Source organism: Aphelocoma coerulescens, chromosome 1A (genome assembly GCF_041296385.1).
Source record: "Aphelocoma coerulescens isolate FSJ_1873_10779 chromosome 1A, UR_Acoe_1.0, whole genome shotgun sequence".
Lineage (NCBI taxonomy): Eukaryota > Metazoa > Chordata > Aves > Passeriformes > Corvidae > Aphelocoma > Aphelocoma coerulescens.
Genome location: NC_091014.1, coordinates 71,556,183 through 71,583,572, shown reverse-complemented (window position 1 = coordinate 71,583,572; position 27,390 = coordinate 71,556,183). Strand labels below are relative to the sequence as shown.

At 41.7% G+C, this 27,390-nt stretch overlaps 1 protein-coding gene across 1 annotated transcript in view; it reads right to left on the bottom strand.

Moving 5' to 3' along the window:
* LOC138104774 (PHD finger protein 21B-like) overlaps window positions 1–23,427 on the bottom strand; it is an 81,548-nt gene extending 58,121 nt beyond the window's left edge. The window contains exon 1 of the mRNA XM_069003978.1: window positions 22,851–23,427. Within this exon, the coding sequence (XP_068860079.1) occupies window positions 22,851–22,976 (126 nt within the window). The 5' untranslated portion in view covers window positions 22,977–23,427. The remainder of the gene's footprint in view (window positions 1–22,850) is intronic.
* Between the last annotated feature and the right edge of the window lie 3,963 nt (window positions 23,428–27,390).

Genomic DNA, 27,390 nt, shown 5'->3' with positions numbered 1-27,390 from the left:
TTGGGTCTCTAAAATACCCGTTCCGGAGGAAGTCTATGCCCAAAATGCACGGGGCCTCTGGGCCAGTCACAATGAGATGCTTCTTCCACTCAATTCCAGTCAGGCTCACCTCAGCTTCCACCAAGGTCAAATTTTGTGATCCACCTGTTACACCAGAAATAGAAACAGATTCTACCCCCACATGCTGCGATGGAATTATTGTACACTGCGCACCAGTGTCAACCAAGGCATCATATTTTTGTGGTTCTGATGTACCAGGCCAACGAATCCACACAGTCCAAAAAACACGGTTTTCCCTGACCTCTACCTGGCTAGAGGCAGGGCCCCTCTATGCCTGGTTATCCTTCTTTCCCTGGGCCTGTATCTTAGAGGTTCCTTCATGGGAATTGGACATGCCATCGTCTTTTCCATCATTTCCAGCAGTTTGGCTACAGGCAACTGGAGCTACTTCCTTTTTGGTAGATCCTCCTTTCTGAGACTTGCGCTCCTTCAATTCACTCACTCGTGCTGCCAGAGCAGAAGTGGGTTGTCCACCCCACTTCCTCATGTTTTCCCCACTGTCACACAGGAAATTCCACAGCTCACTTTGTGGGATGTGCCTTCTCTCTGGGGAACGTCCGCGGAGAAGGCACTCTTTAATCTCCTGGTGATTCTTCTCCATCTTATCTTCCATTTTCTGCATACGTGTTTCCACAGCTGCGATTCTTGCATGTGTTGGGCCATGCACAGAGTCTGCATATGCTCGGAGCTTCACTGCCATATCCTTCACAGTCTCATTCGCACCGTAGTCTGGTTTCATTATTGCTAAAGCAGAAGCGTATTCTGGTGGCCCAAGGTGTATGAGTTTTCGCCACATGTATGGAATAACTCTGGCCCGGTCTGGACTCCTCAATCCTGGGTCATTTGCAAAGACAACCTCTACCACCCCTAGTTCTCTCAGGCGTTGGATCCCTTGCTCTATGGTCTTCCATGGGGTTTGCTGCATGTAGAGATCATCTCCACACATATATCTTTCGGCCACGCCTGTTAAAACTCGTCTCCAGACACTGGTAGAATCAGCCCCCCTTTTCATCGCTTGGTTGATCACTGGATCATGTGACAGGGATCCCAAATGCCTCGCTTCAGCACCGTCCAGCATCACATCATCACCTGCCGCATCCCAAATACGGACCATCCAACTTATTATGGATTCGTCGGACCGTCGGGTGTAATCCTTTCTTAGGCTGTGAAGGTCCTTTATGGACATGGACTCAGTAATGGTTTCTGTGCCTGAGTCAGATGGTGGTTTTGAGGTTCCTTCCCCTGCATCTTTTGAGGTCCCTTCCCCTGCATCATCATCATCTTTCACTGGGCGATCAGTTTTGGTGGTGTGCTTCTTCCTCGTGACAGGAGCCACTGTCAGTGGCTTAGACTCTCCATCTGGTTTGGGCTTGCTGTCTGGTTTATCTGCAGCCTGAGTGACTGGGGTATCTGCAGGCTTTGCTGATTTATCTTCCTGTCTCTCTACCATTACATGCTGCAGTGTGCGATAGGCATATGCCAAAGCCCAACATATTGCAAGGAGCTTGTTCTCATTGGAATTGTCATTGTATTTCTCTTTCAGATATTTCGCCACCTCAGCTGGTTTCTGAGCTTGTTCAGGGGGAAACTTGCAAACCATTGGGTCAGAGAATTTCTTCAAGATTTGGCCCATATCCTCCCATTCCCCACACCACTCAGGATGTTCCACCTCTGGGTCAGGTGTCTCAGCAGTCACCCTGGAAATCTGAGCTCTCATTCTAGACAAGCTGCGAGACATATGGAGGAAGCTTAGGAGATACAATACCACGAAGATGATGTCTTTAACATCCAGGGGAAACTGAACATTCTCAAAAGATAACCTATCAAATTTAAAGGGAAGGGAAACCTCGTCTCCTCCTCCTCTAACAATCTGGGTGCAATTACTAATAAATTCCCAAAACAGGCTACTGAAGCTAGGACTGGGGTTAGGACGGAGAAACCACTTATCATACACACTCCGAACAGCTGCCCGTACCTCTGTCAACTTCTTATAAATCATTATCACCGAGCACAGCAAGATAGAAATCCTGATTCGTCTCCCTGCTCTGTAAAATTTACATATCAGGGACAAGAGTTGAGCAAGTTGTGGATAGGCAAACAACCCTAGGGACCAAAAAAAACCCAGTACCTCAATGAAGCCTAAGGACCAAAAAGACATGAGTACATCAAGCCAGAGAGACATTATGAACTCAACCACCATGGTGATTACTTTACCCCAACACAGAATAAGCAAATTCAAACCAAAATGTAATTAGCACCGTTTTTTCACTTTCCTTCGAGCCACGCAGTTGGGCGCCACTAAATTTGTTCCGGTTTGGCCAAATTTAGAAATATATCCTCTGAGAGAAGGCACAGCTACCCCTCCCTCCCCCCCCCCCCCCCCTCCCCGGTTCGGGAAAAAATAAATTTTCCTCGAAGGAAAGTGAAGAAGATAAAACTATTTATTTACCAAACACACGGGAAAAGGAAAATAAGGCTAAATAATAAAATGTTTCACTGTGGAGGAAAAAAAAACCTGGGAAAGTGTTAAGAGTCCTCCCTTTGGTCTCCTCGGCGCTGGGGCTTGGGCCAGGGCCAGGCCCTCTGTGCCCGGTGGAAAGTCCTCCCGATGTGCTCTGAGGTTGAAAAAAACAGTCCAGTAGAAAAGGGAGAAAATCCGGAATTCCAGAGAAGGAAAAAGCAAAGTCCAACTCTCAGTCTCTCTCCGGAGAACAAGAAGCTGGAACAACTGGCCAAAAGCTGACTGGAAAGCAGCAAGCCGGGTGCTTCCTCGCTCTCCTCCCGCAGCTGAAAAAAAAAACCTGCTATCTCTGTGTGACCTTGAACAAGCTGCAAACTGCCCTGAAAAAGTTTTGCTCAGTTTTTTCCTTCCCCCTCTCAGGCTCAGTTTAGAGGCACAGAAAGGCACAAAAATTAATTTTGGGCATAGGCAGCGATATGGGATACATATCATAACGTCACCCCAAGACACTCACTCACCCACAGGCCAAGTCATCATAGAAAGAAAGCATCAAACACTAAAAAGACTGCTAGAACAACAAAAAGGCAGGAATGAGATTGCTGCCCCCATCATAAGACTTTCCAAAGCGTTGTTCACGTTGAACTTTTTAAACTGTTCCTATGAGGAACCCGACCCTCCCATCCTGAGACACTTCACAAACTCTGCCAAACATAAACTGAGAGACCTGAGGTCCTAATAAAAGACCCTGATACTTTACAAATACGTGGCCCGTACCTCCTAGTCACCCAGGGTAGAGGCTACAGATGTGTTTCCACCCCAGAGGGTCCAAGATGGATCCCTGGGAAGTGGATCCAACCCTTTTTGAGACCACCTATGGATGCCAAGCAAAGGAAAGAAGCTGCCACAGCCTGGAAAAGAACAACCAAGCCACCTGGAAAAAAGACTCCTCCTCCAGGCCTGAAAAACAAACCCTCCACTTCCCAGTCTCCTTAAATATGTCTCCCTTCCCAAAATGACCCCTCATTTTGTTTTGAAAGAGGGGGAGTCCAAGGAAGCCATTGTTACTTAAGTTAATTGTATTAATTTTATTTGTGTTATACTTTTCCTAAAGTTACCACCCTTGACTGCAAGATGACCTCCTACATGCTGCTGTCCCACCTGCTGCTGCAGCTCCTCCTGTGCCACCACCAACGAGGCGAGGCATGGATCATACTGCAGCCACAAAACAACGTGTGGGTATCGCCGGCCCAAGCCCTCAACCAGATAGGGATATGCTTGGACACGGGCAGGGTGAAGGACCCAATGTCTTCCTGTCTTGTTGGTATTCCCTTGCACGCTGAGGAGTTTGTTGCCTACACCCACGACACCCACATCCTCCATCCCCACCACTGGGACCGGTGGATGCGGAAACTTCCAGTAGCCGTACAGGAACCCCAAGAATTAAATCTTAAGGGGTCTGCTGGGGCAGCCTTTTGTTTTAACTCACGCTATAGCAAACCAGAACACCAATTCCCAGTCAGCCCTTTTAACAGAGTCTATAAAACCCAGAGCTGGTGTCACAATATGGCTCTGTCGGTTTCCAACTCCATCAGTCACAGCAAGGTGCTGCCAGAGGGTTTATTCTTAATCTGTGGAGACTGGGCGTGGAATGGAATTCCACCATTTCTCACAGGAGGCCCCTGCACTCTGGGGCATTTGACCACTCACACCCCAGACAGGGCTCAACGTCTCAAGTGGCAAAATTTGGCTAATCAGGCTGGGTCAATTTACAAAATCCCTGATGATTGTGAGAATGCAGTCACTAATTGGCCTCATTCTAAAAGAGTTATCATGTCAATTTTCATGCCATGGGTGGCAGCATCTAAGGCCCTTGGAGAACTTGAGCAGATTTCTTGCTGGCTAGGGAAAAGCGCCCAAGCCACGTCCTTCGTCCTCAGCCAGCTTTTAGCTGAGGAAGAAAAAACAAAGCAGGTGACATTACAAAATTGAGCTGCCGTTGATTTCCTTCTCCTCACTCACGGCCACGGCTGCAATGAGTTTGAAGGACTCTGCTGTATAGACTTTTTGTCAAAGAGCAAGTCTATCCATGCCGAAATTAGGGAAATTTGTGCCCAAGTTGACAACCTGCGCGCAGAGGGCAGCGACTGGTTTAAAAACATCTTTTCTGCCTCCAGTCTCTCTTCATCCACTGGGAGTTTCAGCAGCTGGATTCCTTCCATTATCAAGGACATTGTTTGGGTTTTGTTTATAGTGTTGTTAATTTTATTAGCCCTTCCCATTTTTAAGTGTTTGGTTTTGAAATCCCTTAAGCCTTCCCCCTCATTTCAAGGTAATAAAGAAGGGGAAGGTGTTGGTGTGACATTGGCAGCGTGATGCCAATCAATCCCAGCCCATCCCCTGGATCGAGTTTCCCGAAGAGGCAGACTCAGAGGGTGGGTCGATGGGCGGCTCAGAAGCCTAAGCCACACCCCCCTGGGTGGTGCCCAGGTACAAGCCGCCTCCCCTGGTTCGGGAAAATTCTTGGTTACTCGGTTGTTCACTGGTTCTCTGTTATAACTCCCGCCTCTTGGTTTCCCCCAGTGGTTCATGTTAAATTATATCCTCCCCCTGGCTTGTAACTCATTGGTTGTTTTACCCTTTCCCCACGGTTTTCAAATTCCCTATAAAACTGAGGACAAGCCTCAGGGGAGGATCCCATCGCATTCCATCCCTTCCAAGCTTGTTCAGGTTGTGAAACTTCTAACAATAAACCTGTTAGGAGCCAGACCATAACAGCCTCTCTCTTCCTTTGTCTCTGAGCTAACGTGAGCCGATCCCATCAGCTCCTGCCAGCTCCTGCTGTGTTTCCTTCTCAGAGAAGCCAGCTAGCTAGCTCAGCCAGCAGCTCTTTTCCTGATGCCGAAGTTGCTTCAGCGACGCACGGAAGAACGCAGTTGGACTGTCTGACCTGGGGCACGCCAGAGCTCATGCCTTGAGCACCAAGAACTGCGTTAGATTTTAACTCAGGAACATATGGGTCTGTTGTATCTCAGCTGAACAATTCAATTATTTGAGCTCAGCTGACACTGCATTGCTGGATTATTTGAAAACTATTTTATACTGACATCAAAACTGCAGCACAAATATTGTGTTCCTGCAATGAATTATGGAAATACTAATCTTCTTCTTTTTAAAGAACATATGCATCTCTCTAAGAGCTAGGTCTTCTTCGTGTTGCACCTAAGCTATTAAAAAAATGTTTTTGTCTGTTATGTGTTCAATATTGGCAACAACAGTTTTACAGAAAGGGTTTTTAATGTGCTAGTGACAGGGGAACAGATTGCTATGGCAACAGCAAAGATGAAAATTCTTAACCTGAATGGATCATCACTGAAGTAATTGCAGGGATTTTTTACCCATTCTACATCCATTTTACAACTTGAATGCTTCATTCAACCTTGAGCTTGCTTTATATAAATGCCAAGTACTATATGCAGCCTCCAAGTTGATTTGATCTAAAAGTTGCTGCCCCTTCCCTCACAAATCCCAAATAACTGCTGTCCTCTAGCGCACCTAAACATCTGAACACTATCATTTTTCCATAGAGTCCACCAATAAAAGCACTGGGCCCTTGGACATAACTTTGAGGCTCCTGTAACGCATATTCAGATACATATTTTTCTTTCCTTCTAGACTGAACTTGCATAAAAATCTGTGGAAATAATTCTTCATTTTCAAAAATATGATGAAATCACTGTGCATGGTATTTCCAATAAACTGGTGGAATAAGCTATCAGCTTCACATTTAATTGTATCCTAAAGAGGCGGTTATTTCAGATACATATTTTGTGTAAACAGTAATTTAATTGGAATTTCATAGAAATGTAAAGATTTATTTTACAGGTTTTAAAAGCGTTTGTTCTCCCCAGTTCCTCTCCCTTTACTGAGAATTCATTATCCATGCTTTCATATGCAATTTATGATTGTTACAAAGTAGACAATTGGAAATACATGTCCTGTTGCTTTTTCAAAATACCAATATTTTTGAATCCATCCTTTCTTTGTGTATCAAAAATACCATTTAAAACAACTCTCCTTATAGCCAATTAACAATGACTTGGACTTTTGCCCTGGAACAGCTTTCTCTGCATAGGGGTAGCCACAAGCAGTAGGAGGCAAAGTACCACCTTAAATTCCACACCTGCTTTGAAAACCAAATTCATAGTTGTTGCTGAGGTTTTTGTACTCATCCCTTTTATCACGACTCATTTGCAAGGAAGCCCAAGGTGATATTACAGCTCATGCAGGTATCAGAAGAGAATATGCAGAGATGAAGCAAGCAATGGTCTACTTTTCCTGTGGCTCTCAGGCTTTTCAGAGCACCACCCAATTTATCTCTGCTTTTACCGTAGAATTTTCAGACCACTATCTCTACTCCTTGACACTTGCACATTGCCAATCAGGGTGCACTGAAAAATACAAACTCTGAACACACTGTAGGTATGTATTCTAACTAAGGGAAAACACAATGAATACAGTCCACATATTTCCCCATTTCAGAAATCCCACTGATTACTTACACAAGGAGACAGCTGCGCCAAATGCCTATTCCTAAACACAATTTCCACCGTATTATTTACTGGTCAGTAGTTTTTTTAATGCACCATTATTTTTATCAAAAGAATTATAAATTATTTCTACATATATTATAAAAATAAATTTTATATATATGTAAAAATTATTTTTATTAGGATTTTTTCCACAGGCATTAGATCATACTCTAAATTTCTGAATTGAAAGAAAAGAAAAAAGAAAGTTTGGGTGTGTGAACTGCATTAGCATGCACATACCTGTTTTGTGATTTGTAGCCTTATTCAGAAACCATATTCAACTAATTAAGTCTCCACCTCCTGCACAAATGAGCATAATGTCAATGAGTTGCAGCAAAACTCAGCAGCTGTGATCACACCTATAGTCTCTTGCTCAGATGATTCATAAAAGGTTTGCTGTTTAACTATTCAACTGTTCCAGGTTGATACGGTTTTTTATGACTAATGTTTTTAAATTACTTAGTCTCTGTTCACAGTCTGCAGAAATATTCCTGAGTAACGGGAAAATGCATGACCAGTGTCACACAAAGCAGTTTCAAGCCTCTCCCTCAAGTGAGCTCAGGCAGGAGTGAAAATCTTCAACAGACCCAGCAGCTGCTAAAGCCCTACTCCTACCACTACGCTACCCAGCTGCAGGACATGAGGATTAAGGTATGAAAAGGGAAGGCAAGGGGATGAAAAATAAAGGAGGAAAATACCATCATCCCTTAGTGATTTAGGAATCCTCACCTATCAGCATGGCCCATGCAGCCTACTAGCAGCTACTGAAAAATTAGAATTCCATATGGTTCCACCTTAGCACCCACAGGGTTCAGAGCTGCTTTTGTACTCTTTCCTCTGAGCGTTAGGTGTTCTTCAGTCATTTGGAATGAGGGAAGTGACAGCCTGAGGTGACCGAATTGCTTGCTGCCAGACAGTCCTTTTTGTCAGGCCTGAGCTAAGCTAATCCAGCTTGCTAAGCAGGAGAAAGAAAGTTGAATTTGCTTAGGAAAGTATCCAACAAGCAACAGAATAAAGACAAGGGGAAAAACAATGCTTCTTAGCTAAGGTGGCAGAGGAAGGGGGGGGAGACAAAACCCACAAAGAAAATGGAATGACAATTCCAACCCTTTTTGACAAAAGAAGCTATTATATCAGTTCAGCCATAATAACTAGATGTTGGTACCAAAAGTTATTTCCTTGAGAATAGAACTTGGGGAAAGTACCATAAAATTTTGCCTGAATTCCATATAAATTGTGTATAAATATGACTGATTTTAAAATTATGCAATTAATATAGTTTGTTAGGGAAAAAAAAAAAAGGAGGCAACAACTTTCTCATCAAATGCTAACTTGGATGTGCAGTACATCCCATAAGTGTGCATTATATACTTTTTAGGCAGACTGCTCAGCAATATTGAGCTATTTGTCTCTCAACAAAACCCAGTGGAAAATATTGCTTTAGTACAATATGGAGGAATTACCATTGCTATTGAATTCCTAACTTTGGTATTCCACAGTTCTAAGACTGCAGCTGTGAAAAATCATTGCAGATACTGCTGTCTGGTAGGTATAGCAGATAGGTGCTGTCTTCTAGTAAAAGAAAATAGCTATGTTTAGTTTCGGAGGATGATAAACTTTATAGTATTTGCTTACAAATGCAATTGGTTCTTTGATGATCCAAATAAAAAGGCTGTTCTTTTATGTTCAGATAGTAAAAGGATTTGGTAACTTTATGCTTATATAAATAAATTCATAAATATATACAGATATATTTCTATATATGTATAGATGTGACTACATAAATATACATTTCAGAATACAATATATTACAAATAATACTTTTCCAGAGTTATAATATACCAAAGTGAGCACCAGTGCTTCTCTTCAATGATAGAGCCAAGCAATTTTAGAACTTGTAAGTAGAACATCTCTTTACCTTCCTGAGATGCTGCATTGATGTGTTTTACTGCACTACTGATTCCAGGTGTTTGTACTTTGCTCTGAAAGAGGAGACCTGCTTCATTCCCACTGAGTTTCACCTCCCTGAGCCCCATTCTGACAACCAATCTGTGGTTAACCAGTTTCATTCAAAACATATTCCATAAAAGCTGTGCTTTCCTCTCCTTCTCCTTCCCATCTCTTTCTTCAACTAGTTTCTTGGGTGTCCAACCACCTACTCCAGAGAAGGAATATTTCAGATCCTACACTCACACATGGCTCTGTGAATCATTTAATTATCAGAACGTACTTGGGAGAAAGACTCTTCTTCCAAGCTTTTCTGCTAAATTAGTCAGTGAGAGAAGAAAAGACGTGGTGTCGTGGCCCAGTGGTTTAGAGAACACTTGAGGGAAAAGAGAACCAACAATTCCGATCAATGCTCTGGTCACCTTGTTGTTCACCCTTGTTAACATAACAGCAGTTCCTACAATGGCCCAGTGCAAGCATTTTTTTGGAATATGACTGGTAGAAATAGAGGCATCCCTGGATTTCACCTGGGCCCAGACCTGAATGCTACTGAGCAGAGACTGAGGATTTTTGAGCTCCAGGCAGCCAGATGCACTTCAGCACTGAAGTTCTTCCAACAATCTAGTCTAAATCTCTTTTGCTAGAAATAAAAGACACAGAGAGAAAATATGTTGTGTTTTGAGCTTGCCTACTGTGCAAATTAGATGGTACAACAATAAAGTCTTCATGAAGGCAGAGCCATGGAGCTTTATGAGTCTTAGCCCAATGAAAGGCTGTGTGTGTATCCATAGGAATACCATTGAAGAGAACAGGACTTCAACCCCATCATTCCCATAGATAAAATGGAGGAATTTTTTTTCTTTCTTTTTTATTTTTTAAATTGGACAACCATGGAATCACAGAAATGTTTGGATTGGAAGGGACCTTATGGATCATCCCATTCCACCCCCTGCCATGGGCAGGAACACCTTCCACTAGACCACATTGCTCCAAGCCCCATCCAACCTGGTCTTGGACAATTCTGGGGATAGGGCATCCACAGCTTCTCTGGACAACCAGTGCCAGGGCCTCACCAGCCTCACAGGGAAGAATTTCTTCCCAATATCCCATCCAACTCTGTCCTCTGTCAGTTTGAAGCCATTCTCCCTTGTCCTGTCACTATATGACCTTGTAAAAAGTTTCACTCCATCTTTCTTAAAAAGATATCCTAAATCCAAAACAATTGCCAGGAAGCTACAAAGAGAACTCTTACAGTATGAAATGGCTAATAATTTTTTAGACTGAGTGGCTCTTACTCAAACAGGGTTATTTATACCATGCCATTGGTCACAAAAGCTGAATGTTGGTAAGGGAGGCCACGCAGTTACCTTCCACATGCAGATATGTAAGTTCTGTACACTCACACCCTCGTACTGAAAATTGAAAAAATGTAAAAATTAGGATGAATGTGTCAAAAAGCTGGTGGATTTTTCTTTTCATCAAACATCCCTTTTCAAAGAAAATGTAATAGTAATAATAACAACAATCACTTGCCAAGCCTATTGTATAGTCATTAGGAAAATAGTTAAAGACATGTTAGTGATGTAGATTAAGTCTTCTAGTACAAATCAAGCTTCCTTAGACCTGACTTCAGTGGACATATTCCAAACTCACACATTTGACAATGCTCATAGGATTTGCTGAGAAATACTTTGTTATTAACACTTTTAAACTTACTTAAGTGTAAACACACCATGATACACCAAGATATAAATTAATTGTGGTTCTATGTAATAACTTCTAAATTCAAAACCAATTTCTGGACTCAGGCTAGAAGAATGAGAGTTTGAGCTCATATTCCTCAAGACCTGACAATTCTGAGCCATCATAGTGATGTTTCAAACACAGTTACTCTGGCTTTGAAACCTACTTCAGAACACAGATATAGCAGAAACCTGAAGCTTTTTTGTCTTCTCATACTTATTAGGGAAGTTGGGCTGTCCTTTTCTAGCAATAATAACATATGCAATATCTAATTTGCCATATTACAAGAAAGGTTAAAAAATGACACAAATTGACAGAATATAGATGATTGGCTTGTATTTTGAAAAGAAAAGTGTGAGGGAAAATGAATATAGTAATGCTTCACTCTTAAGAAAATGTGAAATCAGCAAATAGAGTGGTGGGGTTTTATTAGAGCAAGTGCTAACTAATTCCCATATACAGTCTTCTAAAATCATAGTATCCCTGTAGTATCCCTGCCATATTTCTACAGTATTCTTATTACTACTATGCTACAATATCTGTCTTTTAAAAATACCTTAGTGTACTGATGTTTCAAAGAAAAATTCATATTATATGAAATTAAAAAATGCTAACTTGTGGGTTTGTTTCACATCCAGAAGTATAGAAAACATTTAAGGTAAGACCCTTAAATTATCATTACCAGTTCAGCAAACTACAGGAAGCACAATGTTGCTTAAATCTTATCAAAGCTGTTATGCACATTCTGGTATTACCTATTCAGTCACTGCTATTTCAGTGATCCTGTATATAAAAATGAACATATCTCCAACCCACCCAATCTCATTGTTTGATTCAGTGAGGGATGCAACAATCAAATTGTCTGTAATATCACAATCCATCACTACATGTGCAAATTTGATGACACAAGTCACTGAACTGGGGTCCTAATAAAATAAAACAAGAAAAAGACTGAACAGAGGTCTTATCTTAATAAAGATCTCACTGAGAAAAACCCTCAAACAAACAGTCATACCCATTAACAAAATGCCTTGCACAAAAGCAGTGGGGACATGGTCTTGCTTTCACTGGTCAAATCTCCAAGGACAATATTTGGCCAAAGAATTAGAACACTCAAAAAGATTGAGACTCCAGCACAGCTAATCAGGTAAATACAAACTGATACATGGATATGATTAATCCTGTTGAAGACATGTGAATTATATATATGTTAACTCAGCATTATGCTCAAATGGAGGATGAACTTGAACCCATTTTCTGAAATTATTGATATTGAAGCCTGATTGTAAGATTAACAAAAAGAATTTTGGTTTGTCTTACCTTGCCTGGTACCTGCCTTATTTTAAAAGGGTCTCTATTTCAGTTTTCATAATGACAAAAATCCAAGTCCAATGCAAGTCTTTCTACTCAAGAGGGCAAAAGCGTGACTCAAGACCACAGCACACCTTCTGCACAAGAATTATCTGCATGGAAGGAACATCAAGCCCAATAGTGATTTAAAAGCGGTCAAAGAAGAAACAGGCTCATGATAAGTAAAAGTAACTAGTCTTTTCCCACCCATACATACATATATGAGTATCAAAACCACACACTATAGCTGTTAACAGGCATCCGCCAACACTGTCCTTGTCACTGATGGAAATTTAAATATATCTGTCTTGCCATTCAGCTCTAAATTTAGAGATGAACAAATTTGGTTAAATTTGGATCAGGCACTTTATGACTCACATTATCCTCTAAGTTGGCAATCCTTCACATGTCACATAAAAAGGCCATTGAACATAGTGCACAATCTCGTTCCTGAAGAGGCACTGCCCACAGTCAAAGCAAGGGATATACGAACACCCTGTTAAAAGGCAGGAAACCCATGCAAACCACCCTGATATGAACAGCAAAACAGTGCCTGTGGGTTGAAACATGCATTCAAAGAGCTACATCTTTAACTAGTGCAAACAGAACTCCATCACTTTGAGTAAAACTCTCTAGATTCCTCATCAGGGAGGGTCTGTCCTTCTCTATAGGAATATCTCCACACACAGATTACTTTCTTCTCTCTCTCTCACACACACACAAACACTTTTAATTGCTTATTGTGTAGCAATTTAACTTGAATTTTTATAAAATGGCTGTGATGTGAGGAAAAGAGAACAACTAAACCCTAACATCAATAAGTACTAATAAATATTAATATAAGTACCACTTACATTGTCATGTGAAATAAGTTTATTATCCACAGATGAAATCAAATTTCTGCCTTTATTACTGTCAGAAATGACTTTTAAGATATTTCTATTTACTACTTGAGTATTCATCAGCACTCTGTATTTACAGCATCTATTCTCTCTCCCATCTCTCTGACCAACCCCTCCACATTTATACATAAAATAGTTGAAGAGCAATACTTCCTGATACAGTTTTCCAATTAATTTCAATATAGACACAAATGCACATTGTGAGATTAGTAGCAGAACAATTGCCAAATCCTGATACTGTTAGAACACCAACAGGAAATCTTATCATGCCTGTATTCGCAATGCAAACATTGAAAGAAGATAAATACAGAGTTTGCAGTCTGGTATGAAACAGATTCCTGCAAATTATTCAAATATCTGACAAACTCTGTAGATAATGAAAAAACCCCACCTTTAGACAATAAATAGAACTAAGATGTTTGGCAATAATCCAAAGCCTTTCTTTTCTTAACGTGGTACCTCTTATTAAAGTAACAGCACATGTAGAATAAGTAGATCTGTTTATGTATCCTATCATTTAGAAAAAGATTTAGAGGATGATTTCTCCAGCCCCAAAGTTGATCATCTTCTGTCTTGGTTTGAGACAAGTTTCGGGGGAAATGCTCTGGAAGGAACATCTCCTCCACAGAAGGCAGGTTTCAGCACTCCTTCCCCCACCAATACAAAAGGAATTTCTTGGAGGAAAGTGAGAGAAACTATTTATTTAACAAAGTGCCAGCAGGGCACAGGAAAAATGTTAAAATATTAAACCTCCTTGATGCAGAGGAAGCTGGTGGATTTAGAGCTCCCTCTGTAGCTGGCTCGGCCCCTCCCAAGGCCTGGTGCTGGGATGCGGTGTTGCTGCAGTCTCCCTGCTGGTCCACGGGGTCCGATGATCTGGTTCTTGGATCACAGCTAGGCCGAATAGTTCCAGAAGAAGAAATTACTGGAGGATTTCAGTATGCCAGTATGGGAAAATTTCTGGCCTCAGCCAACAGGCTAGCTAAAAAGCAGGAAGGTGCTCCCTCAGCTCTGCAGTGGTGAGAACATGGGGGAGTGTGTGAGTCCTTGAACACAAACCACACTGAAGAATTCGCCTGGCTTCTCTCCCCCCTCTTCCTCGGACCCAGCTTAAAGCTGTGGGACCCATTTCTGGGCATAAAGCAGATGATAGAGAAATACAGTATTATCATAAAATCACCCCAAGACATCTTTTGCTATTACAAACTGCACTTCAAGTTTGAATCACACAGCCCTCAAATTTTCTATCCATCCCCTCACATTCTTGTTCTCCCATTTCAAATAGAACTAACTTGAAAATTCTGGCATTTTCAATAATGCTTGCCTGGTAATTTCTGTGAAGCAGAGACAGCCTCCAATTACAATGAAGTAGTTACAGTGTATTATCATTTTTAGAGCATTCTTTGCTTTTCTGAAGTGAATCAAATCTCTACATGGGAGCTACTCTGATTAGCGTCAAAACTCTCGGCATTAGAACAAGGGACCCAGAACTTTGTTTGTATGGATAATATATAAGGACATATTAAAATATCACTTCCATAAGGGGACTGTCTATATATTCATAGAGTCACAGAATCCAAGAAAAGCTTTGGTTGGAAAGGACCTTAAAGCTCATCCTGTCCTACCCCTGCCATGGGCAAGAACACCTTCCACTAGACCAGGTTGCTCCAAGCCCCATCCAACCTTGCCCTTGGATACTTCCAGGGAAGCCACAGCTTCTCTGGGCAGCCTGTGCCAGGGCCTCACCCACCCTTACAGGAAAAATTTCTTCCCAATATCTCATCTAACCCTGCCTTCTGTCAGTTTGAAGCCATTTTCACTTGTCCTGTCACTCCAGACCCTTGTCCAAACTCTGTCTTCACCTTCCTTGTTGGGTCCTTCAGATAATTAGGTCACCCCAAAACTTCTCTTCAGACTGACCAATCCGAATTCTCCCAGGGTTTCCTCTCAGCAGAGCTGCTTCATCCCTCTGATCATCTTGGTGCCACCTCTGGACTTGCTCCAACAGCTCCCATGTCCTTCCTGTGCTGGGACCCCAGGGCTGGAGGAAGCTTCGTAGGTGGGATCTCACCTGAGCAGGGCAGAAGGGCAGAATACCCTCCTCCCCTGCTGCCTACACTTCTAAATTTTTATATTCCTAAATTTTAAGACTTTCTTTTTCAGGCAGTTAAAATTGAGCCTAAGAAAAGGCATGAAATTGGAGCAATTACATTTCCCTCCTTTAACCTGGTCTCTTTTGTATGGTTCCCTATAGACAGGACAATGAAGTACCTCTGGCTATAAGGACTAGACATACAAATGTACTGACAGCTCTATCATTCTTCTGCAGGACCACGAATCATTGACAAAACTAAAGTAGTTTTCAGTTAATCTCCTTCTGCTTGTGTTCCTCAGTAGAGACACTTCCCAGACACTCACATGAAGAAAATCCATTCCATAAACACTTAAGCAGCATATCCATTCCTACATCCCACTGCACATGGACCTGCAGATGGGATGTTCAGTGACACAAACGCTGCAGACAGCAACCCTGGTCTGGTGTCCAAAAACCGGGACTCACAATTATTCCCTGGTCATTAATTCTCTTCCAGCAGGGTGTTTATTTGCCAGTTCCCACAGAAACAAATTTGGAAAAGTTGCTCTTAAGATTCTTACAACAAAGCATCAGACAGTCAGTGTGAGTCCACTTTTGCTTATCCTTTCCTGCTGAATATTCTGCTGCCTTCACTGGAAATTTTTGGCTGTGTAATGAATACGGTATAGGGCCTAATGAAGTTTTATTCAGATCTTGAGAGTCTTTATTCAATCTTTGGGTGTTTGAACCCTAATGTAGACCAAATAGAAATGCAGATTGAGCAGAGCAGAAATCCACATGCTTTAGATGCATCAACCATATGCGTATATCTGGGATATTTAAAAGGAAGCCATTTATCATCAGGAAACGTAAGTGCTAATTCTGAATCTGACGTTTAAATATCCCATCAACAGCAACCAGCATTGAGAAATGGTTTAATTAACCTGAAAGGATGTAATTTTATGCTATTTAGCAAGAATACAAATTTTAAAGTGCTTTTATGCAGTATATATCAGAGTAGTAAGGCCAAATCCTGCTCTTGGCTACCCATATTTAAATATGGAGTAAATTCATGACCCTCCCCTTAATAAACCTGCAACTAAGAGGGTGCAGATATAAGCAGAATCTATCACACACACTCTATAACCCATTTCCTAAAATTACCATGCTCTTTACAACATTCTAATGGTAGAGTTAAAACTTAAGCCCAAATGGCAAGAATTGATCACTGGCTGGTGTGTGGGGTCGTGAATCCTTGGGGTTCCTACTCCCTTGTGTGCTTTCTTTATTATTATTCTTAATTTAATCAACTCACCTCTCCTATTCTACATTTACACATATCTCCTGAAGGTACACTCTAATAGGACCATACTTCAGAATTCCTCTCTTTACAACAACTCTAGTGTATGAAACTGTGGCCATGTCAGTACTTGTCTGGTCAAAATCTCCATGCCACAGGCTTTCTGTGGAGTTTTCTCCACTGTTGTTATTTCTAACAGAACGCTGTTTCCATGCCAGGTTGCTCTCACAGACCAGCAAAAGCTGAAAGCTCAGAGCCCTAATTTGACCCCAGCAGGAAACCCAGCTTCTGTTTCACATTTGAGGAAATTGTAAAAAACAGAACAACTCAGGGAAAGTCAATAGGAACCATTAGCCACACAGAGCAATCATTGTTCTGTTCCTCCAGGACAGACATCCAGAAACCAATACAGTGACTGATAAAACAAAGCTCAAGTAAGGCCTCAAAAAATCTCTTCAATATCTTGAAATTCATCAGCCATCATTGACCAATCCAGATCTGAAGAAAAATACAACTCATGTTACACTAAGAGCAGGAGCCGTGGACTCCAGAAACACAACCAATTTTTGGCAATCACAGACAACTTGGCACATCTCTGATGCCAGCGAGATGCTGGTGCTCCGGTGATGGCCAACACGACCAAGGCTGTTATAATCCATAGAAAAATGTCTTTATTTTTCCTCTCCCCTAGATCTGTGTGGAGCCTCTGGATCTTTCTTTTGTCCTTACTTGTGCTCACTACTTATCATTTCCACCTGCATTTCAGCACATGGATCCACATAGATGAGGAAGAAGTATGAGGCAGATGCACAAAGAGCTGCAGGAAATGCTAAAGGGGGCTGTAGCATGATCCAAGGACTTGTGGGACAGTTCTCATTCCCAAGGATGCCATGTGCAGCATGGACATGTCTGAGGCATTCTCACAATTACCAAAAAGGCCTGTAGTGTGGCTGCCTATACAGGGATCCTGCCTAAGGCAGCACTTGTAAGCTTCCTATGGAGAAGGATAAAGAGATCAGCATAAGTGGATCCTTTATTTTCTCAGTTTTCCCACAGTAAAACATGGAATAATAACACTTTAGTCATAATAACTCCATATTAGGAGAATAAATTAACTATTGCTGTGTTTTCAGGCACTGTGCTAACATGGATTCTAGAAAGAAAAAGCTGTATTGCCACACAGCCACTACAGGTAAATACATCTATAAATAAAATCTGTAAGTACTGCTGCAATACAAATAATAAACAAAAACCAAAAGACTTAGTCATATGCACAGGTGGATTTCCAGTTATGGAGGAAGTACTTTTACAAAGAGCATAGTGAAGCACATAAAATAGGATGGTGAAGAGAAAGGCAAGAAATCATTCTACAAATAAATTATTCTGAAAAATGGCCATCGTAGGCAGGAGCATGTTCCTAAAGTTCTGGGATGCATTTTTTTCTGGTAAATTGAATATACAGATAACTAACAGGTATATATGAGCATCCTCCTACATGTATAAAAGCCACATTTCTTGAAAAAAAGAAATGCATACTCATGTAGATTGCACAATCTAAACAGGGACACAAGTAGTTCTGTGAGCTGTGGAGTTAATGAAGCATTTGTGGAGAACAGTTTATTTCTTGCCAAGAATTTATAGCACTATAAATCCTCATACTGTATTTTGCTTTGAAAGAATCCCCCTGTATAGACAAGCCCCAAGATGAAAGAGTACATGAGCATGGGGAAGCTGTCAAACTTATCTCCAGCTGACCCAGGGAATACATGAGTAGGAAGGGAAGTACAGAGAGGAGTGGGAGGTGGGTTTGATGCTGTTTGTGAAGTCGTGATGGACAGGGAGTCAGGACCTTGCTAAGGTGTTTTCTAAGAGCTGCACAGAGTAACAGGGGACAGAGATCCCAGTGAGTTCCAGACACTCTGTGTGTGTGTGTGTGTGTGTGTGTCCTGGTGCTCTGTGGCGCAGTGCTGACATGCCCTTCCAGCATGTTGTCTTTGACAACAGATCTTGAAAGGTAGTGTACCGGTTTGGCCAAATTTAGAAATATATCCTCCGAGAGAAGGCAGGTCACCACCCCTCCCCTACCAGTTTGGGGAAAACAAATTTTCCTCAAAGGAAAGTGAAAGCCATAAAAGCTACTTATTTAACAAACACATGGGAAAAGGATAGTAATGCTAAATAATAAAGTCTCTCGCTGTGGAGAAAAAGCCTGGGAAAGTGTCAGAGTCCTCCCTTTGGTCTCCTCGGAGCTGGGGCTTGGCCCAGGGCCAGGCCCTCTGCGCACAGTGGAAAGTCTTCCCGATGTGTTCTGATATTGAAGCAGTCCAGAGGAAAAGGGAGAAAATCTGAAATTCCAGGGAAGGGAAAAAAATTCAACTCTCAGTCTCTCTCCAGAGAAAAAGAAGCTGAACAACTGGCCAAAAACTGACTCAGGAAACAGCAAGCCAGGTGCTTCCTCCCTCCCCTGCCGCAGCTGGGGAAAAAAATGTTTGCTATCTCTGTATGACCTTGAACAAGCTGCAAACTGCTTTGAAAAAGTTTTGCTCAGTTTTTCCTTCCCCCTCTCAGGCTCAGTTTAGAGGCATAGAAAGGCACAAAGTTAATTTCTGGGCATAGGGCAGCAATATGGGATACACATCATAAAGTCACCCCAAGACAGGCAGCCAAGGGGTCTGACAGCTGTGTTCCCCCTCTCTGCTTGTACTCCCAATACTGCCTGATCCAACTGTCTTCCCAACAGCCAAAAGGTTTTCTGATTTCCCCAAACTAGACCCTGGGATGACTGTTCGCCCACAGTTTTGCTAGTTAGAAGAGAATGAGGAGGCAGCAGAGGGGCATTTCTTTACAAGGTATGTTGCTCCAGCACAGCAGATGGGACTTCATCCTTCAGCAAAGCAACCTCAGATCTTGCTTTCAGTCAGGAAATGGTGGTGAGGATAGGAAAGGGCAAATACCACATAAATATCATTGCAATAAAAATAAAATTTGAGAGGCTTATATCAAAATCTCTTTATACCAAAGTATGTTGTAGGTGCAGGCATACGTTGACTAGCTCTAGGGCATTCTCTCTACACAACAGCACTAGCAATTCTCTGAAGTGAAAGCACATCTACCATATATACAGCATATACCAGCAAAATTCAGCTTAATGCAGCAAAATTCTGCTTTAGCCAACATAACTTGCTCCAGATCATCCAAATGAAGCTTTAAGCTTTATTTCTCTAAGTGGGACAAAGAGCTCCATTTGTGATATCCCTGTCTGTACACTTGCATCAGTGTAGCTCCAACAGTCATATGTTCACACATGGGATTGACACTAAAAGGATGCCAGGGAATAGTGTAGACCCAGAACTCATTCCTGCAGCTCGCCATTTCCGATGCTTACACATTTCAATCCTTTTTAATCTTACAATGTTTCCTGCCTCCAATAAACCATGTGATATATATCTAAACAATCCTTTAGCCTCTATTATGCATTTCTTTACTCAGATACTTTTTCCAATGCAGATATGACTTCCATTAAGTCAATAACATTTCAAAATCACTTTAAAAATCTGCTGGATAAACAACAGCCTAAAATGAAAGTGCTGAGTTGCAGCTGCCCAAATGAAAAATTTTAAACAAATTTACATTTAATCCTATCTGTATTTGAAAGTTCTGTATTTAGATTACAATGTTTGATGCCCTATTTTTTTCTGCTGTGTTTCATTTAGCATTTCATTCTTCCTGCTGGGTACCACATGAGATGACCATATACACATCCTGATCCTCTAAATGCTTTCAAGCAGAAACCACTGTTCAGAAACTTGTAACATTACATTTTATGCCCTAGCCCTTTCCCTCACTTTGCAGATGCAGAGGAAGAGGCTACAGTACACCAGTAATCTCATTTACAACCATCAGCTTGCCACCTTAGCCCAGTTTGCAGAGAGCTATTATCCTCCATCTTACAAACTTCATACATTTCTGTAGAAAGAAAAACCCAAACACTTTTCTGAGCAGTACCAACACCACAAAAGAACCCAAAAAGAAGACATAGTAAATGCTTATTAATAAATGTCAGCAATTAAATTTCCCTCTGACATTTAGAGCTTGTAGCTAAGGTGTTACTATTATTGATTAATGATTAACACTCTGGGAACAATAAAGAATACTGAGCATGAAGCAAGAATAGCTTTTTTAAAAATTTTCCCAGAAAAATAATTCTTGCAAAACAAATTTAATTTGGGTAGAGGAGTGATAATTAACATGCAATCTTGCACTAAGCTTGATGACAGTTTAGGACCAATGGTCAGCTTGCAATTTTATTTTTGTAATTCAGTATTTCTAACTGTTTCTATTCATGCTTGTTGACTATTCTCAAAAAAATAAAACCGTAATAGTCCTCTGGTTTAGAAACTTACCATTCCTCAGCTTCTTCCTTCATAAATTACAAACATAATCAGAGATACTAGATCACAAAACTACAGTTGTTGAAAATTTGTAATGTGAAGACATCTCTAAATAAAAACACTAGACCTTTTCCTCTAGCAAAACCAAGGCAAACCCAAATGCTGGTCAACATTCCCATGCTATTCCAACAACAGAAAGCCTCTGCTTGAAATGAAGCTGCTCTTTGCAAGCAAAAGTTGCAATGCCAGGACAAATACTGTTTCAGCTTTGAGAGCATATAAAATAGAAACCTGCAGGAGCATTAGTGCTTGGCTCCAGCAGGCTGCATTACACCACTGAGCCCAGCAAGCCTGGGGATGTGAAAGATGGGAGTGGAACCCATTTGCCCTTTTAAAAGGATAAATGGGAAGGAGCATGGATTATTCAACACCACAGCAGGTTAGAAAGTCTTTCTCCAACAACACTTGAAGAAGTGAAAAGTTTGCAGCCAAATGTTCTAACTCACACTGCTCTCCAGCACCTGGGACTGTTTCTTCACTGTTTGGTCTAAACACATTAAATTATATTTCAAGCTTCTTCCCTCACTGCTTTGATTCTTTTCTTCCAATGGCTCCTGACAGTGAAAGTAAAAGATAGTCCTTCACAAAATGATTGACGGTTGTAATATTGACTTTTAACTTTTATCTTTCATATTATTATCCTTTCTATAGTTATTTTCCAGGATTCTAAGAAATATCTACTAGTATGCCATCAAGTATCTTTTCAATAAAGCATAAACAACACTTTCTAAAAAAGGAAATTACCCAGAATGAAATACAAAATGGATATTCAAAATCGAATTCCCCAGACAGATACTTTAGTGTAACAGCTAAACAGAACACTGTTTCTCCAGAAAAAGTGACAGGACAATTTGGTTTCCAAAGTGCTTTCTATTTGTTGGTGGGTGCAGTAGGTGACCACCATAGGGTGTTTAGGAAGGGGCTCCCTGGGTACTAAAAAGCCTCATGCATTCCAATGTAACCTTGACTTACAAAAATCTTCAGGTACAGTTTGCCTGTTGCCTTTATCCATACCAGGTTCTCCTTTCCTGATTATTAGAGATTCATATCCTGAGCCTGTGAAGGGGAATCAGAGTTTAAAAAAAACCCCAGACTAACACAGCCCCTATGTGCAGAAAGCAGAAAAGAAATCCACATTTCCCATGTGAGCAGTAATACTTTACACCCTCTTCTACAAAGTTTTGGAAAGGCTTTGTCACTTTCTTCACATTTTTACTTCATCAGCATCATCTCCCTCTCTCTCTGACACAGCATGACTGGAGTCAAATCTTCTCTGTTAATGGACTGCACAAACATGGTTAGCAGCAAACAAACAGCGCCCCTACCCCTTCCGACCTCCTTTCACTAAGTCCATTTATTTAATATTTTAATTACCGTGAACATAAGCATTAAATATGTATAGGCATCTGAACCGGGAGGCAACAGCCTGCCAGCTCCCCCGTGCCTAAGCGAGAGCACCGTACTGCGGGGGCTTGAAACGCCAGCATAGCCAGGAGCCCCTCCACCCCGCAAGCATTTCTCTAGGTAAACTTTGTGAGATTTAAGAACTGCTCCTGAATCCGAGACGTGGCGACAGAAGGTGGGGCAACTGGGGGCGAGCAACACGAGGTGCCCAACTGCCCAGCGCTCAGCACCAGAGCAGGAAGCCCTGCCCTTGCAGGGCGCCGGGGCGAGAACCGCACTCCGAGGGCTCCGGGATGAAGGGACAGATCTCCCCTTGCTCTTGCACCCCGAGAGCACTGGAATGGAAGGACAGGTATCCCCCTGCCCCGCCGGCACCTCCCCCAGCCCGGAGCCCATTCACACCCTCCGCCCAGCGGCCACCCGTCCGCGGCAGAGCTCGCAGCGCCGCCCCGCTCCCGCCCGGCCCTCATCCCTTCCTCTCGGCTCCCATCCCTCCCTGCCTCCTTCCCTTCAGGCCCCCACCCCGCCCTCCTGGCCTCCATCCCTCCCTCTCTCCCTCCCCACCGTACCTGGGCGCTGGAGCCGAGCTCGAGAGGCCGGCGGGCACCCACCACCTTGGCCGTGGTCTGCAGATTGACGGGCGCGCTCTGCGGGGGCTCCGCGCCCATCCCGCCGTGCAGGGTCGCCGTGACCATCACGATGGGCGCCCGGGCTGACAGCGCGGATATGGGCAGGTTGTGCCCGGGGCTGCCGCCGGGGCTCCTGCCGCCTGGAGCCTTGAGGAGGGCCGGGACAACGCCGGGCTTGGCGCTGCCGCTGGCGCCGCTGCCCACCAGCACCGCCAGCTTCTGCCGGGAGAGGGGGAGAGAGAAGCGGCATCATCACCGCAGGGATGCCGACGCACACGGCCCGCCGGCCCCCAGGCAGCACGGATTTGGGGTTTGGTTGGGATTACAGTTTTCTTCCTGGCAGGGGAAGGGCTGGGTTCCCCTTCCTTGCTCGGGAATTCGCGGGTTGCACTCTGGGCTACCAAAGTTGGGGTTTTGGGTTGGATTTTTTTCCCTTTGGATTTTGCCTCGAGCTAATATCCTGATCGTGATATAAGTCTAGGCAATACTGCAGCTTCAATTAATAATAAAAGGATTAAAGAAGGGTATTTTCAATTTTCTCTTCCATTGGTCTGAATATCCATTCTGCGTGCCCACCGCACCCCAGTGCTTAGCGACTTCCTGTGTTCTTTCACTCTGCCTGACTTTGGAGTCAGTTTGCTGCTTTCCCTTTAAAGTTTTCTTTTCCTCACAAACTTCCACTATTTTTCCTGTGGCGGTAATTACAACTCTTATTATTATTATTACCATCATTAACATCATCCAAGCTAACTTTTCTCCATAGCACCATTTTAACTAACAGTTCTCTGTTTTTCTTAATAGTTGTTCTTTTATATTGCTACAGAGTGGCTATTTCATCATCTGTATTAGGAATATTTTGATTATGACCTTGTTATAGGATGTCTTACAAGATTTGTATTTGAGATTTCTGTAGGTACTGTGAAGATGCATACGGTAAATAACTGTGTGCATAAAATGCACTTTTGGGAAGAAAAATAACTTCTATAAAGTTTTTGCACTTTGAGTAATTTTGGAAGCTTTTCTTATTAGTGCCATTTAGGCAAGTTAAGTATATGTGGAAAAAGTATGCTGGTTCAAGCCTCTTTTGATACCTTTAATTATTAAACATCTCATTTTTACTAGAGTTGACATCAAAGGCAGTTAATCCTGCAAACAGTTCTGCCCGTGTTTAACTTTATGCACTGACCATAACTTTGGACTCTAATGCAATTACATCTAATGTACAGCCTTTGGGAAACTGCTGCTCTACTGTTAAAGCCCGTAACAGTTTTGTTGTCAACTTTGTTTAAAATATGGTGTGTGTATATATGTGTGAGTGTGTGTATGAAGTCACAAACATGCTTAGTTCTTGCCAGAATGAAGGCTGAAAACTTACTACTGGGCATAAAGTAGAAGCCCTGTAGCATAAAACTTAAGTGACTTCTAGGAAAATACATCCCTCCTTACCTTTAAACCCATCATACACTTTAAGACTGGAAAGGCTTAGTGGACAAATATGTTTGCTCCAGGAACTGTAGTTTTTGTGTTTATATGAAATCACAAGCATATGCTTTACCAGAGATACTTGCTTCAGATTTTAATATACAGAAATTACTTCTTTTTGGTCAAAGGTTAGATTCAATGATCTTTGAGGTCTTTTCCAACCTTATTGAATCTGTAGTTCTGTGATTCTAATGTCAGTATTACTCAAGTAATCGTGACTTTGTATAAATTGTTTTGAGCTTTCTTCATTTTTGTCTTTACCTTTCATTCTCCATTATCCTGACAATCATCCCAAGGAAGCATAGGCAATATTCTCCTTATTCTCTATGCTGTTGTGTGTCATAGAAGTTTTGAAGAGAAAAGAGCTTTTCCTTCAACACAGAAATATACCTGTCTAACAGTTTAAGAGTGCTCAAGTGAAAGACAAGAAGGTCAGGTACATGTTTTATGTAGGGGGGAAAAAGTTGCTTATGAAAAAATTCTGTTAAACTCTATTTCTCTGGTTTGTCGTAACACAGTTTTCCACTGGTGTTCCTTGCACTGCTTCTATGCCCCATGGTATGCTGCTGCAGATGCCAAACAGAATTTGGACAGCATGTGGGAGAGCTGACCACCACCTCTCCTGCTCTACAGAATATTTCATTGCTCAGCACCTTATTAACCCCTACAGTGACATAAAGCTCTCAGACTAAGAGTTCAGCTCTGTGGTTGTATTTTTGCTTTGTGACCTATGAAAAATGTAAGTTCACACACTGTCTGAAAATGCTGTCCTTGGTTACAGTGCTAGAAATCCATTGCCTATCTGGAGTTAGTCCATGAGGGAAATCCTAGCTCTATTGCAGGCAACCAGAGGTTTGCTGCTGACATCAGTAGCATTGGGAATTCTCTTTTGTGGCCCTAGAAGCACTTGCTATTCCTGATAGACCCATGTACTGATGAAGTGTCTTAATTTTTGTCCTCAGACATGAATGTGTGGGTTACTGAATGAAAAACTTCTTACAGAAACACCCAGCATTACTCTGATTTCATATTTTCACTGAAATTTCTAGTAAGTAATAATCTAGTGGTATTAGTACAGCTTTATGTTGTTCTCAGACAGGCCAGCAACAGAAAACATCTAAAAGAGACACCAAAAGAGAGACAATCCTTGGTAGCTCAGAGGAAAAACCAAGTAAATTAAGTAGAAGTAGATTATGACTTTCTTGACAAACTTCAATAGCACTAATTGCTTTTTGTCTTGTTTCAAAGGAGCAAATTAGCTGAGAAGTACAAAAGCAGAAATTCTGTAAACCAACAAAAAATTTCGCTACTCAAACTACCATACATCCCATTCCTACTTGTTCTCCCTACATACATTATCAGTGAGTCAGTTTTGGGTCTTTGCATGTGATGCATGTTAACATTTTTCCTAATAATCTCACAATCCTGTCTGTTCATGTGCATGCAACCAAAAGAGCTACGGAAATAAAGGTTACTGCTTGTTTCAGTCTAAGTTGTGATAAATATGCAATGCTTGTAAAACTGAAAAACTTTCATTTGAATATAGGTTTTGTGGCTTTTCTAAGTAAATATAGGGAAAATATTATGTCCTTGGGGCAGGCTTGCAAAGAGTAATTGGCCCACATCTGTCACCTCCTGACGATACAATGTTATACTAAGTTTATTTAAATAACTGAAAATTTTAGAAACTAAATATGGAAGTATATACAAAGGATCAAGATTAGCTTCCAAAGTAGACTTACAGAAAAACTGTTTATTTAGGGAAAAGCAGCAACAGCATCTCTTCTGTATCTCTTTTATTAATTTTCTAAAATGTACCTATCAAAACTGTGAAAATAGCCCCTTTAATCAAACTGTGTTAGTTAAGAGGTGAACTATTCTGTGTTTTTTCCTTTGTAACAGCCATTTTTACATTATAACCCTGAGAAGATGTTGGTAAAGGAGTGTTGACAGAAACAAAGATTATGATACGAGAGATTAAAAAAATCCTCAACAAAACCTACATCTGCTGTATTCTATTTCTGCCAGATTAATTACAAGAATAATCTTAGTTTTTAAAGAAAAAGAAAATCTGCATTTTGAGAATCAGTCAGCATAACATATTATCTGATACTTTTGGAATAATGAACAATAAGAAACTAAGCAAGCTTTAGACACCGCAGCAGAAAACACATGCTGATACAATGGAAGAGCCAAAAGAGAGGAAAACAAGAAAAAAAATATTGGCTTTAAATGCTGGAAAGCAGGTCTCTGCTTCTCATCCACAGCATAATAGCCCACACAATGCACCAATTTTGAAGCAGCGCCTTTTCAATAGCAACACAACTTTCATTTTCACTGCAGGATGCCACAGGCAGTTGGAGTTTGAAATATGTATGCTGGTCACATGCAAACACACCACAATGTGCTGGAAATCTGCCACTTGTTTATGATTTCCCATCTTGTACATGGCATGGTCTCAACTATTTAGAGCAGAGTTAATATTTTTTCCATATGTATCAAAATAACTCTGGCCTTTATTTATTAGGGCATGTAAGCCTTCTCCCCGTCCCCTCCTTTCTAGCGAGGTCTGTGCTGTAAAGGTTTTCATGTGAGAAGGCGGCCGTCCAACAGTTCTAGCCTCAAACTTGGTTACTCAAATGCTACTTCTGCTATCACAAACCACAAATCATTCTGTTCAGTGAATAAAGCAACGGAAAGAGCAAAGTGAGAAAGTGTTTGCAGCTGGCTGTTCTGTTGTGATCCACTGCGCAATGGGGCACGTATATGTGCACACGCAGGCTCCAGCCAGGCTCCATATACATGGCACTGCTTCTGGTGCAAGGCTTTGGCTCCTTCATTGTCACTCTGCTGCAGTTTACAACATGTCTTCAAATCCTTACTGATCTGATGTCAACATTACTTCCTACATGCATCTCAAATAAGAATATGGTCATGCTCTACAAGGGAGGAATTCTCAGCTCCTGGCTGCTGTCTGCCACAGCAGTGATTTAAAACA